This window comes from Archocentrus centrarchus, chromosome 9 (genome assembly GCF_007364275.1).
Source record: "Archocentrus centrarchus isolate MPI-CPG fArcCen1 chromosome 9, fArcCen1, whole genome shotgun sequence".
Taxonomy (NCBI): domain Eukaryota; kingdom Metazoa; phylum Chordata; class Actinopteri; order Cichliformes; family Cichlidae; genus Archocentrus; species Archocentrus centrarchus.
In genome coordinates this window covers 25,748,896-25,762,688 of record NC_044354.1, presented here as the reverse complement: position 1 = coordinate 25,762,688, position 13,793 = coordinate 25,748,896, and the positions used below count along the sequence as shown (strand labels likewise).

General features: G+C 42.5%; 1 protein-coding gene across 3 annotated transcripts; it reads right to left on the bottom strand.

Annotated features, from left to right (window-relative positions):
- Nucleotides 1-372: 372 nt before the first annotated feature.
- neff1 (neuronal intermediate filament family member 1) lies at nucleotides 373-8,371 on the bottom strand. 3 transcript variants are annotated; one of them, XM_030737242.1, is made up of 5 exons: nucleotides 7,525-8,371; nucleotides 5,159-5,476; nucleotides 4,836-4,960; nucleotides 2,128-2,269; nucleotides 373-2,034 (listed from the first exon to the last, which is right to left on the bottom strand). In XM_030737242.1, exons 1-5 carry the CDS (start codon nucleotides 8,263-8,265, stop codon nucleotides 1,894-1,896), a joined length of 1,467 nt encoding a protein of 488 aa, XP_030593102.1. In that variant the 5' UTR covers nucleotides 8,266-8,371; the 3' UTR covers nucleotides 373-1,893. The 3 variants fall into 3 exon arrangements, with proteins under 3 accessions (XP_030593102.1, XP_030593103.1, XP_030593101.1); XM_030737243.1 differs by having other exon boundaries at nucleotides 373-1,971; nucleotides 2,131-2,269; XM_030737241.1 differs by having other exon boundaries at nucleotides 373-2,269.
- Between the last annotated feature and the right edge of the window lie 5,422 nt (nucleotides 8,372-13,793).

The following is a 13,793-nucleotide window of genomic DNA, read 5'->3' as shown; positions in this document are numbered from 1 at the left end:
CAACATCCAAAGAAGAGCTTTGAATGTCCTTCAGGAAGCCTGGAGAACTGTTCCTGAAGAGTACTTGAAGAAATTACAGTACTGTGCAAAAGGCTTAAGCTACCACTCGTTTAAAAAATATATTTGGTTCGTAAAATGGGAAATAGGTGCAGTGATTTGTTGAAATCGGCAAACATAAATGGACAGTATATAAAGCAAAAAAAAAAAAAAACACAGTTTGTACAATTCATAATGAATCTGAAAGTCATTGTTTGTTACGACCACCCTTATTCTAAAAGTATGTAAAAAAAAATATGTTAACTTCAGAGCTGCACAAGTGTTTGTGTTATTAGTTTTTAATGAATTAAATGAAGACACAGATGTATTTAAATGTTTGGTTAATAAAGGTCTTTATTTGGCTTTGAGAGGAATATCACTGCATGAGAGAGCAGCAAGCACGGTCACAGTTGTAAAGCAGAATGGTCTGGAAAGTGTCAGCACTCCTCTACTTCCCCAGAAACAAGTGAGATGCAGGTGAAATATGTTTTATTTTGACTTTCATTGATGGTTAAGGCAATTTTTTTTAATTGAACACACAACAAGCAACAAATCTACTCATCCAGCAGAAATTCAAGCTCTGAGAATCAGGCCATGCATTCAAACCCGTTGGTTGATTCATTTGTCAGAAAAACTAAAAGCAAGGGAGAGACCTGATGAAGAACTGTGATTTAAAAACAAGGTGAGGGGTTGTGGGGAAAATAGCCCTTTTATGTGACTCTGTATACATTTAACCATGAACTCAGCAGCATCCATCCAAACAGACACTTACAGTCTTTGCTGAGGACCGTCCGTGTCACCAACACCTGCCTCCTACTAGCAGCTACGCTCACCTTCACCTTGTTTCCCGTTTCAGCTACATGAAACCAAAGCACCACCGTGTTTATGTGAGGGGGGAAAGAAAACAGGCTGATGTGTGAGATCAAGTATATGACAAATGATTCAATCAAAGGGAGGGGGACATTTTTATATTCCCAAAATATATACAGCAGCAATTTAAACTCTACATTTTCATACCCAGTGACTCTTGCAATCACCCTTTCCAACAACTGAACAAACCACCCACTCTTCCAATATGTTTGCATTTACATTTTTTTTCTGAGCTCCAGGGTTGCCAGTATTGCTGTGATATGATGCTGCAGTTTAAAAAAAAAGGGGTGGGGGGGTGAAATGAAGAACTAAGCAGAGACTACTGAAAGGGAGAGGAAGCATTCGCCTGCTGTGTGAAATGCGGGGTTGGGACTTCCATCTGGGACAGAAGCTTTCCTGCTTAACAGGCTGACATTCAGGAATGAGCTGGTGATGCTTCGTTCTACGATAAAATCTTTAGCTTACAGGAATCACCAACTTTTATATGTAAAAATCAAATAGCACCGTAAAGTTGGACCGGCTCTTTCACATGCTCCAGGATCTGTGCGTTTATCTTCAGAGTCTGTGTGCTGACAGATTTTGATTGCTCTTACTGTGAATATTAATCACTGATGGCACGTTTGTTGTTGCTCGTTCAGGGAGGGAATCTTCCCTTTTCAAACTTGTGAAACTTGGTGGCATCGTGCTAGCTTTCTGCGCTTTTCTCTGCACTTCTGCGACATAAAGAGTGCCTCAGCAGATTACAGAAGTGATTTGAACTCTTTTGCCACTGTAGTACTAGCTAGTCCTTTCTAAAGCTCTTTCTCCATCTAATAAAGACTGAACTAATCACTTACAGAGCAAACAGAGACAGAAAAACACAGAAGGTGTGAGGCATCTGGAGTGTGCAGATGTGTGTGTGTGAGATGATGTGAACATGAACAAATCCATTGGTGACTGATTGTGGAATGCGTTATTGATGACGACGACAGTAATGATACAAGCAATTTAGCTCTTGCTGTTCTTCCCAGTGGGACTCTCCTTCTTCTTCTCCTCCTTCTCTTTTGGCTTCTCCTCCACCTCCTCCTCCTCCTCTTCCTCCTCCTCACCCTCTCCCTCCTCACCTTCTTCTCCCTCCTCACCCTCCTCCTCTCCCTCCTCGCCTTCTTCTCCCTCCTCACCCTCCTCCTCTCCCTCCTCTTCCTCTTCCTTTTCCTCTTCTTCCGCCTCCTCTTGCTCCTCCTCTTCAGGCTTGGCTCCAAACTTCCTGTAGGCGCCTAGAGTGTAGCTGCGGGCGGACATGTAAGAAAAGCCCGGGTAGCCAGACTGGACCATGGCGCCGCCGACCGAGCTGAGACGGCACTCCTCGCCTTCCAGCAGCTTCCTGTGCAGATGGAAAAACAGAGGACAAAGGGTGATGGCACCTCCTACACTGGATGTGTTACTTTTAGAACCTCAGTGCATCCATCTCAAGGGATCTAATGTAACTGTGATATCATTGGTAGTACCTCTGCTGTCTGTTTTGGTGCACATGCAGTGATCGCAATGATCATATTTGCTGAGCTAGATAAGGTTTCCCATCATCTATCTTGTATCAGCTGGAAGTGAGTGATTTTTCTTTGTAAAAGCAGGAATGCAGTTGAGGAAGTGTTTCTTCTCTTGCAACATGCAGCAAAGGGCCCTGCATTAAACTGGCATCCTGCTGTTGCATGCAATGTGTTAATGCTACAATTTAATTCCATTTCAATTCAATTTTATTTATATAGTACCAATTCAAAACAACAGTCATTTCAGATTCGGACCATACAGTAATACAGCGAAAACCCCCAACAATCAGACAACACCCTACGAGCAAGCACTTGGCGACAGTGGGAAGGGAAAATTCCCTTTTAACAGGAAGAAACTGCCTGAATGAACCAGGCTCAGGGAGGGGCAGCCATATGCCACTACCAGCTAGGGGTGAGGGGAGAGTGACAGGACAAAAGACGTGCTGTGGAAGAGAGCCAGAGATTTATAATAACTAATGATTAAATGCAGAGTGGTTTATAAACAGAGTAAAAAGGAGTGAATGAAGAAGAAACACTCAGTGTATCATGGGAACGCCTCGGGGGCCTAGGCCTATTGAAGCATAACTAAGGGAGGGTTCAGGGTCACCTGATCCAGCCCTAACTATAAGCTTGATCAAAAAGGAGTTTTAAGTCTAAGCTTAAAAATAGAGAGGGTGTCTGTCTCCTGACTCCAAACTGTGAGCTGGTTCCACAGAAGAGGGGCCTGAAATGTATGCAAATGATACCTACACCACAAGACACCACTACTTTCCACTGTTAGTTTCCCTCAGTACATGTGTTATATAAACAAAGTGGAATTTTTCATCCACTGTTTCCTCAGAAGCAAAATGTAAAATCCAATAATAAACACTTTCCATTGTATGACTCACTTAAATGATGAAGATACAGTGTAAGATTCAGTTTCCCTCCAAACCTCTGACATTAAAGGTGCCATATGTAAGACTAAGCACACAACAACTGACAAAACAATATGAATAGAATGTGACAAATTAACAGCTATGATGACATTTCAAAGACATTTATGGATTATGTTGCAGAAATATCTACTGAAATTAGTTTGCCAACCAGCTGCCAACAGCCTCATATGATACCTCTTTGTACCTCAAGCTGGTACAGTGAGTCAGTCTAACACCCAGTGTGCCCTCAGTCCAACATGAGAGGAGAAAGACAAAGCAACACCCAGAGATCATATTTATGTTTCTCTTTTAAACAGACTGTGATGCTGATCCCTTATCAGTTTTGTTGACAGACAAGGAGCCACTGATGGCTGATGCTCATGACAAGTGACCACTAGGGTTTGATTTGAACTTGCTGCACTGAAGTTTAATTGCACGCTATGATTGTATAGCTTTCCAAGCAGATCAATATGCAAGTTTGTTGCAAGATGATTTCCATCCTATCAGTATCTGGCAATGTTGGGCATGAACACCAGTTGCTACAATGATCATGTTCTGCAGAATTTAAAGAAAATTTGGCTAAGAAAGAATCATAGCTAAAGATCCAGTGTGGCTGCTGTGTCGCATTTTGAAAGTGCCACTCCTTCAACCTCTGGGTGGCTGCTTTCAATCAATCGCTTTCAATAGGTTATTCCACAGATCACCTAGTGGGAGGCAACCTGTCTCCAAACAATCACAGTCTGACAGGGACTGGTTGCAATCACTCTCTCAGACAGATAGGTGAAGTTTTGCATATAATTATCATATAATTTATGAATCCAGACAGATTGACTGCAAAGTGTTGGCAATCTGAGTCAGTCTAAGATTCGTCTCTTTGCAATAGAGGACTCGACTCAACTGATTGCCAACTGGTTGTATTCTGTTATATACATATATAGAAACAAAGTTGCCAAGGGCATATGTCATTTTGCAACTAAATCGCCATGCTGCAGCAACTACATCGCTATTTGTGGAAGGATTTCTTTTGTTTCAAATCTATGAGGTTCTGGCTGGACTCTGAATGTAAGTAGTTAATGTCAATTTCTGTTTAATGTGAATATGTGTGTACATGGATGGCAAAAGGTTTGGGAATTGTCAGTTTATTGCTGTATTATCACAAAATCACTGCATGTAATTGCCAACTCGACCATTTGCAACTGACTAAAATCGCAAACTGATAGCGGACTCCGATTTGATGCACCAACGTCACCTTGAAGACACCAACTGGATGTGAGTGGTTGCAGACCTGGTCTTAGTCTTTGAAGCAACTCTTAGAAAGGCAATGAGCTCACAAGTTCATTTCACATGGTCTCAGCAATTTTGTTTGTCTCCAACCACTGTTTTTCCTAGGTTTTCAACATACTGTGCTTTTATTATGGTACAATGTTTTCAGCTTAGTTCAATCTCCCAGAATGATCACTGCTGTGTCGCTTGTAATGCTACAGACCTGTAGGCGGCAATCTCAATATCCAGCGCCATCTTAACGTTCAGTAGGTCCTGGTATTCACGCAGATGACGAGACATTTCTCCTTTGGTGCTACGCAGGGCAGCCTCCAGCTGCTGAATGGTATCCTGCATGCCCAAATACACACACACATTAGCCAGCTTTTAGCCTTATGTGAACTGTGGCTTTTATTATAAATTTTTAAAGATTTGCATTGTTTTAGCTGTTCACTACTTTTTGTTTTTGATTGTAAATCATCGGGTCAAGTCCTTTTGAGGTTTCCAACAAGTTGCTAAATACAGGTATTAAAAAAAGTATTTATATACCTGCATCTCTCCAATTTCATTGTTATGGCGATCTTCCATCTCTGCAATCTGCCTCTCCAGAGCTTCATTGTGGCCCCTGAGGGCCTCAATCTCCAGGGTGCGGGCCTGCACCTGTCTGCGGTATTCACTCAGCTCCTCCTTGGAGTGCTTGATGGCGTCCTGGTTGCGGGCAGCAGCCTCAGTCACACTGGCAAACTTGGAGCGGTACCATTCCTCTGCCTGGACCTGGTTCCTAGCTGACAGGCTCTCATACTGAGCCCGGATGTCCTTCAGGGCTGCAGCCAGGTCTGGTTTGCTTACATCCATTTCCACTGACACCTTTATACAGAAACATAGAAAGTCAAAACAATTTTTTAATAAGTGCCTGTAATTAGTATGAGTTGATATGTTAATGTTACATCCCTAAATAAAATGTGGCAAAATTATAGAAATCAGTCATCCTTCTATTTAAGGAATGCACAATATAAACAGTACATACATTTAGAAAACTGCTTTAGCTCATTGCTTGGACATTATAAGTTAATTTTGATTCCAATAAACCCTATGATGGTTTATTATGGAACAATCATTTTTCAACAGAACAACTACAATAAAGTCACTTTAAACCTTTAAAAATCCTAGGGCCCGTAGCCGGGCCCAAAACAATTTGCCAAAAAAATCCAGGATTGTTAAAGGGTTAATCTCTGCTTCATGCTGGAAAGGTTTGTGCCTTTAATACTCAGTGGATTTGTTCTTTGAAAAGTAGTGACTGTAACAACCCACAGCTGAAGCCACTAACTGTCATCACGGATGGCAACCAAAACCATTTCAACTCTGGGTTATTTGTAGCTAATGAACTGACTGACCTGATGAAAATATCAGCGCCTCTTTGTGAATTTCTTTTGAACAGTGAATACTATTCATGCATTTGAAGCACGCCTGTGCTGCAGTCGAACTAGACTTTCCTTTGGTGATGTAACATAAACGTTTAAGGTGAGCAGTGTGCCGATGAGCTGAGATGGTGGACTGCAGGGCTGACTCAGACTTCTCTGCTGCAGAAACTGTGCTGTCAATAGTTTTCATGGCACTACAATTCCCTGCAGGGAAAAGGAGCATCCCTGGAGGAATCTACCTAGCAAACAAACCTAGCAATAAATGATTAAAATAACGTGCTCAGGATTGCAAATGAAGTTATTTCACATAAAGTTTCGCGCAAAGTCTAACTTACTTTGTCTGCAACAGGACATAAATTATATGCTTGTGAAAACTCAGAGTAGCAACAAGAATCGATATTATGATTTTTCAAATGAAATGCGCGCCTGAGCTGAAGCTACACTCGACCCTCTTTGCTCAACGTGGGGAAGCATTTATATTGTTGTACTGCCCTCTGAAACAGTTTATAACATTAATGTGTGCATAAAACAAGCGCTAGTGTTTGTCCCGCCTGCTGCCCCTGGGACGGCCACACCCCTGCGCAATTTCTCCGCATTTTCTCCCCCTCTGCACCTTCCCTCCTCCCCTCCTATAATAAAAACGTTGCCATTATCCAAGGAAATAGCAGCAACTTAATGGCGGGTCTAACAGGAGTTTACATTAACTTTATAATAGACCTTTGCGCAAAGGAGTTGCTCCGGTGTTCTGACACTGATGTAATGTTCCCGCGGTCGACTCCGTTTTCTCAGTAATCTACACAAAACGGCATCGACGACTTGAAGGAAAAATTGATGCTTTAAACAGTTTTAAGCTGCACGGGGCGGGAGTGAAGGCGCGCGAGGGACGCAGGGACGCTCGAGACTCCCCTGATGTAAGGGGGAGGGGGAACAGCGCATGGTGCTGAAACGGAACTGCAGTGCCATTAATTTTCCAGTGCGCACTGTTCAGCACGTCGTAACTACGCAGAAAAGACTTTAAAATTCGAACACGTCTGCAGGTTACTGGATTCCTGAACTGCCGAGAAGAACTGGCCTGTGTAAACAGCTGCCAAAAGCCAAATGGCGAGCGGTAGTGAACCTGTTTGGGATAGCGGAGTACTGTTTGAAGTATTTTGTAAAAATCAACAACTTTTGATTAAATGTTCCGTTGTGCATTGGGGGTGTTATAGTTTATTGTAGCCACTAGACAGAAGCCTCCGTTTAGTTTCATATGGTCACTGTAAAGTCAGTGATTGTAGCAAGTTTAATATGCTGATTTATTAAATTGTTAAACACAAACTGAAGACCACCTGAAATATGATATCAAATATCAAATATGATATGAAAGTGTTTCTGGTAATAGTCTATGGGTTTATTAAAACTAGTGGCTAATAATATTTCTGACCAGTTAAGTATTCGCGGGTGCAATCCTTGCAAGTAAATGGGCAGGCCGTCAGACCCTGTTGGGATGTGTACCTGTGTGGCCTGCAGTGACTCCTGAAGCTCCTGCAGCTCCTCCTCATGAACTTTCCTGAGGAAAGCGATCTCATCCAGCAGCGACTCCACTTTCTTTTCCAACTCCAGGCGCGCCAGGGTTGCGTCGTCCACGTCCTTCCGGTAGCCCTTCAGGGCGTTCTCCGCCTCCTCCCGCAACCTGCTCTCTTCCTCGAACTTTTCCTTCATGCGCTCCAGCGTGTCGTTCATCTGCACGCAGTCTAGGTGCATCTGGCTCTTCTCGTGAGTCAGCTCCTCCACGCGAGCTCGCAGCTCGCGGATCTCCTGTTCGTACAGCTCGTGCAGGCGCGAGGGCTCACTGTTACGCTGGCGCAGCAGCGTAACCTCGGCCTCCAGGATTTTATTTTGCTGCTCTAGGTTGTGCACTTTCTCAATGAAGGACACGAAGCGGTCGTTGAGGCCCTGCAGCTGTTCCTTCTCGTTGGTGCGGATGATCTTGAGCTCGTTGGTGACCGCAGTGGACTGGGTCAGGTCCATCGCGGAGTCCGGCATGGAGGAGAAGACGCGGCCGGGGGCCGCTGTCCTGCGGTAGGTGGTAGAGGAGCTCACGGAGGGGGAACCATAGGTGCGGTGGCTGCTGCGGTATCCCGCAGAGTGCAGGCGAGACGGGCTGCTGCTAGTCAGGCCAATGCGACCGGACCGGGGGGCATCTCCGAAAATCTTCCGATAGGAGCTGCTGTAAATCTCGCTGGAGTAACTCATCTTTCCTTTACCTAAGTTGAACTGGGCCGGTGCCTTTGTTCTGCTCGGGAAAGTGTGTGTGGAGTTCAGGAGTGTGACAGGATGAGAGCGTGTGTGAGAGAGAGAGAAAGTGAGATGCGAGTGATGTCTGGCCAGGACAGATGCTTTTATAGGGAAGGCGCCGGCGCATCATTTGACGCAGCAACAACAGAAGATGAGGGGAAACCTGCAAGGTTTTGCAGAAAGCCTCCACCCTCTAGGGAGACACGAAGTCACTCATGCATCTCCTCCTTTCTGCTCTGTAGCTCCGGCTTAACAAAATAACTCTAAATGATGACCAGGTTTTGCAGGGGGTTTATTATCGATGGGTGAACTGAGAGTTATAAAATCTCACTTTTCTTTAAGTTACTATCTCTTGTTTGGACTTGATGACGTGCAAATAAACCGCATCATAATAAAAACACAGGTGTAATATGAATAACTCCATCACATTCATCATGCCACGGAACTGTCTCCTGTTACCCTATCCATACTGTCCTCTGTCACTGCAGTTTTCTCCTGTGCTGTTGCAGCAGAATAGGAAATGGGATCGATGTATAGAGCTTTGCCCAGCCAGAATGTGTTTTGGTGCTGCAGTCTGCATCAGCCGCCCCTCATCCTCCCCCGACCTCCGCAAAGTCGGAATACTGGATGAGACTCGTGGCCTATTGCTTGCTCACTCCCATCGCAGTCTCATACAGCCTGGGATGTAAAAGCTTTAGAACACTTGTAGGAAGTATATTTTTCTTAGCTAAAACGAATTCCCCAAATGGCAAGTTAATCGTTTAGTGTTTTATTATCATATCAGTAGTCAAAACGTGTGTGCTTATCCTGAGCTATTGAGATTCTGATATTACAGACAGAAGAAAAATTCTATGTGGCGTTCCAATGCCGCGCTGAGCAGTCGTTGGCCTTGGTCCTGATCCTGGCTGGAGGCATGCGAAGGACCACGCCCCTGCAAAGTACAGGACACCCACCCGTCGGACTGCAGCGTCAACACCTCTCCAAACACCATAGGAGGCGCTTCCAGTGCTGTTGTTCAAGCTGCCCGTCTGGAATACAGCCCAAACAGGGAAAATGTGCAACACAGACAGCGCCAGGTCATCTTAAATCACCTTTAACTACTTTCCAGTTTGTTTGCTCTTTCTTTTGTTTTGTTTTGTTTTTGTTTTGTTTTTTGTTTTGGGATGCCTTGACTTAAGTTACAATTCATTAAACCATGTTATATATATATATATATATATATATATATATATATATATATATATCATTAAAGGAACTTTAATGATATATATTTAATGATATACCTTCTTTGGGACTGAATAGTTGTAAACATGAGATCTTAGTTGCATCAGGAACCATGTTGGCAAGGTTCAAAGTGTGCAACTCTTCAAAACACTATCAAACAAAGCAATGAAGCAATGCTGTGCATTTATATCCATCAACTTAAAATTCTGCAGAGTCCACGTGAGGCTTCACAGACAGGTTTTGAAGAACATTGGGGCGGGGGGGGGGGGGGGGGGGGGGGGGGGGGGTCATATATTTTAAAGAAGGTGTCATATCCCAGTTATACCCCTGCTCAGGAGTCTGGAACCAGCTCTTCATCTAATGAGTCTGAGTTTCTGAACCTATGGGTAGAAGTGGAGCAAAGATGCAGATGGACTGAAATACTGACCCTGTCTGTATTTGTGCAGCCTTTGCACAAATACATGTAGCTTAAAAATATAGAAGTAATTTCATTAAAAAGAATCAGAATACAGACAACATAGTTCACATGACTTTTGCATTTTAGTTTGATTAATGCATGAACACAGACAGAGAGACTCCGTAATCACTAGAGGGCAACAAAGCACCAGCATTACACTCCTGTCTCACAACTTGAACTGATGCTGAGCACATGGAAACAAAAACCTCCTTATTACAGTATGCTTTAACCCCCTCATGCTCCTGACTGCAGTTGTAATGTGGATCATGCTTTGGAGGTCTGGATGCCCGGGGTCTTTAACAGAAGGCTGTGATATGCTGGTGCGGCTCCAAAGGCAGGGTGTAAAGCTGGGGTATAAAGATTCATAAGCATTAGAAAGAGTTCTTTATACATATTGTGTGTGTGTGTGTGTGTGTGTGTGTGTGTGTGTGTGTGTGTGTGTGTGTGTGTGTGTGTGTGTGTGTGTGTGTGTGTGTGTGTGTGTGTGTGTGTGTGTCCTTGGTTATCCCTACATTGTGACCATCAGTGGTAACAAAAGGACCTATTGATGGAGGGTACTAGTGACTCAGCAGGAAATAACAGGTACACACAAATATCTGAATCATGTGTTTGTGCGTCTCGCTCAGCCTCCTTGTAGCCTTTTGTAGTTACCGGTAAGATGGCAGACACTAGCTCTATTTAAGTAAGTTGCTGAAAGCATCATAATCCTTATTTGCTAACTGTCTGCATTTACTGCAGCTTCATAAACTTTCAGCTGAGCATGCAGGTAAAACGTGCACTGAGACCCCAAAGAAGACCAGTGGTTAGCTTTGAGCCTTCAGTCCCTATGTTCTTCTCTGCATGCAGTCAGTGCCACCAGTTGGATTTTTACTGGAAATGTAATGCACAGGGGTGTTTTACAGTAAAATTACAGAAAGAGGGCACTGTTCTTCCAGCAGAAACAGAAATCAGGCTTTCAGGGTTTGTAGCAAATGGTGGACCAAGTGAGAGGTTGAAGGGATAATAAAAAATATGTCATGTTAAGTTTAAAAAGAAAACAAGCACACATGGAGAGATGCCAGGTAATAAATCTTTCTGGCAAGTTTCAGTAGGAAACAGCTCATGTTAATAATGACTGCATTCCATTTTACTTACCCTGATTTATTATGCATGCTGGTGTTGCTTTACTGGGGCAGTTAATGTAACCAAGCCACCATTCATTTTATTAGTTATACTTGTGCTGTCCATGCTTTGACCAATCAAAATATCTGCCATTATAAGTCCCACAGTCAGGTTTCTTAGCAACATCATTTGTGCACTGTAGTTGGCTGGTTGAAAATAAGCCACAGTGTTATAACATTAATAGCTTATTAGAAAAATCACAATTGGGTAATATTTGCGTAACAGTAATGTGGGAAAAATGTTCAGTATCCCAACTGGGAAACGGCTTACTGGCTATTAGCATTTTAATAAAGTGATGGATAGGTTAGCACAGAGGATGGTGAGGAATAAATGCCTGATTAAAGATTGAAGAGCTCATACTGTCGCTGTGTTTTCATGACTGTAAACAACATTTATCTAATCATATTAATACTCAATTTCAAGAGCATATCATGTAGTGAAACAGTTCTCGAGGCTTAAAACTTCACCCGTAGGCTATACACCACACAGTAATACATGGTTTTACACTATAATGAACAAATTTGACATATACAGAGCTAACAGAATATAAATACTTTTTTAAAATATTTTGCTTCCAAGGAGCCGTTCAAGCATAAAAAGGCACCTAATTCAAGACATGAACCAATGTTGTGTCTACACATAATCTTAGCAAAGAACCAGTTCTTTGTTACCACCAGCTGGGTTTTGTTTAATTGAATCTATGAAAAATGCCAAAGACAATACAGTTTGACAGACATAAAATAAGACTTTTGCACCAACAAGGTGATTTCCAAAGCCTTATTAGCATCAAACTTGGCACAACTCTGCATGGAGTGCAGTCTGTCACTAAAAAATAAGGAAACTGGAGAAGCAGAGGGCAAAAGAAGACACTGCAGGCCTAAAAAGATATCTACAGCAGACGAACAGTAACTGAAAGTCATGTCCTTAAGGAAAAGCAAAAAATCCAGCAAACACCTGACACAAGACCTGAGAGATGTTCAGCTAATTCATCTACTGTTCAGTGACGCCTCATCAGAAATGGTCTCAGTGGAAGGGTGGCTGTCATGAAGCCATTCTTAAGGAAGGGAAACAGGGAGAAAAGGCTGAGGTATGCCACATTACACAAGAACTGGACTGAAAATCAGTGGCAACAGGTCTGATGGAGTGATGAATCCAAATTTGTTTCAAATCTCCGTCAGCATGTACGGAGGAGGTCAGAAAAGAGGTACAACAGTGAGTGTCTACAGCCTTCTGTAGAACACGGTGGAGGCTCTGTCGTGGTTTGGAGCTGCATTTCAGACAGGGGTGTTGGAGATCTTGTCATAATTGATGGAATTATAAATGCAGAAAAGTACCATGAAATTTTGATCCACCATACAGTGCCATCTGGAAAGAGTCTGATTGGCAATGGCTTCATTTTTCCCAGTTTTGTAATGAAGTATAAAGAAATGAGGGGAAGAATTTTCCACAAGTACCAATATCATCATTCAGAAAAGTTTTCTAAACAGTGCTACAGTATAGTTGTGAAAAAAAAAAAACTCATTGAAACTGATGGCAATTTGAACAAGATTATATTTGATTCTCTTTGAATCTTTGGCATACTCAAAGAACAAACAAGTAGAAATGACAAATTTTGTTTTCAGAATTTAAATATATTTAAAACAACAGACAACTCACAGGGGAAATGTAATCACACACATTTATATCCCTAAAATTAGAATCAGGACATCTGGGTCAGCTGTCAGAGGACTGTAAAAAGTGACAGTGATTTAAGTGGGAAAACCATGTCTCACAGCATGATCCACTTGCTATCTTCTCTGTAATTTTTTACACTTCCTCTTCAGCGGGCTGGAATAAAGTATTTAGCAGACTGCTTTTGGCCTGTGGGTTGTATATGTTATGGCTGCTGTTTTCTTTTTGAGAGACTGGCATCAGCACAGTAAGATCTAAAGAGTTTCCTCAGGCCTTGAGAAAAAAAAAAAAAGGCAGCAGATGCCTATGCAGATGATTCTGGCAAGGGAAGGATTTCCAAATGATCTGGAATAAATCATGGCGCTGTAAAGGATAAAAGCTTTCAAACAACTGCCAAAATGTCAAACAAATTCAGCCCAAAAGCAGGCTGAATGGAGGGTTATGGAGGTGGGGTTTTTTTTACATGACTAAACCAGATAAGAAACTACAGCCATTCCAGTCTCGGTCACAGTGATTATAAATGTGCACAACTGAACTGATAATCTCAAGATGTTTAAAACTTTTTGTAGTTTTAGAGAGGAACTGAATATTATTTTCTTTGTCTAATGCCGACACCTACCCTGGCAGGACACCAGCATTATGACTTACCTTTCACCAGCCAGCTACTCTACAGTCCAACTACGGTTGCTGCCAGCAAAGTCACTCTATCGTCACTGTGGTCTCATAATTGACTCATAAACAGTGTGAACACTGTTAACACTTATACACGTGGCTTAGGCACATATATAATTGAATATTAGATGTAGCTCCTTCATTATTACATTGCAACTTTGAAACATGGCAAACAGAACAATTGCTATTTACATTACAGGCTATTTTAGCACTTAATCATTCAGTGGTGTTGTTTTCCTCATGCATACTGTATAATGGCATCTAATAACTCAGAAAACACACATCTCCATGGAGGCCTGGG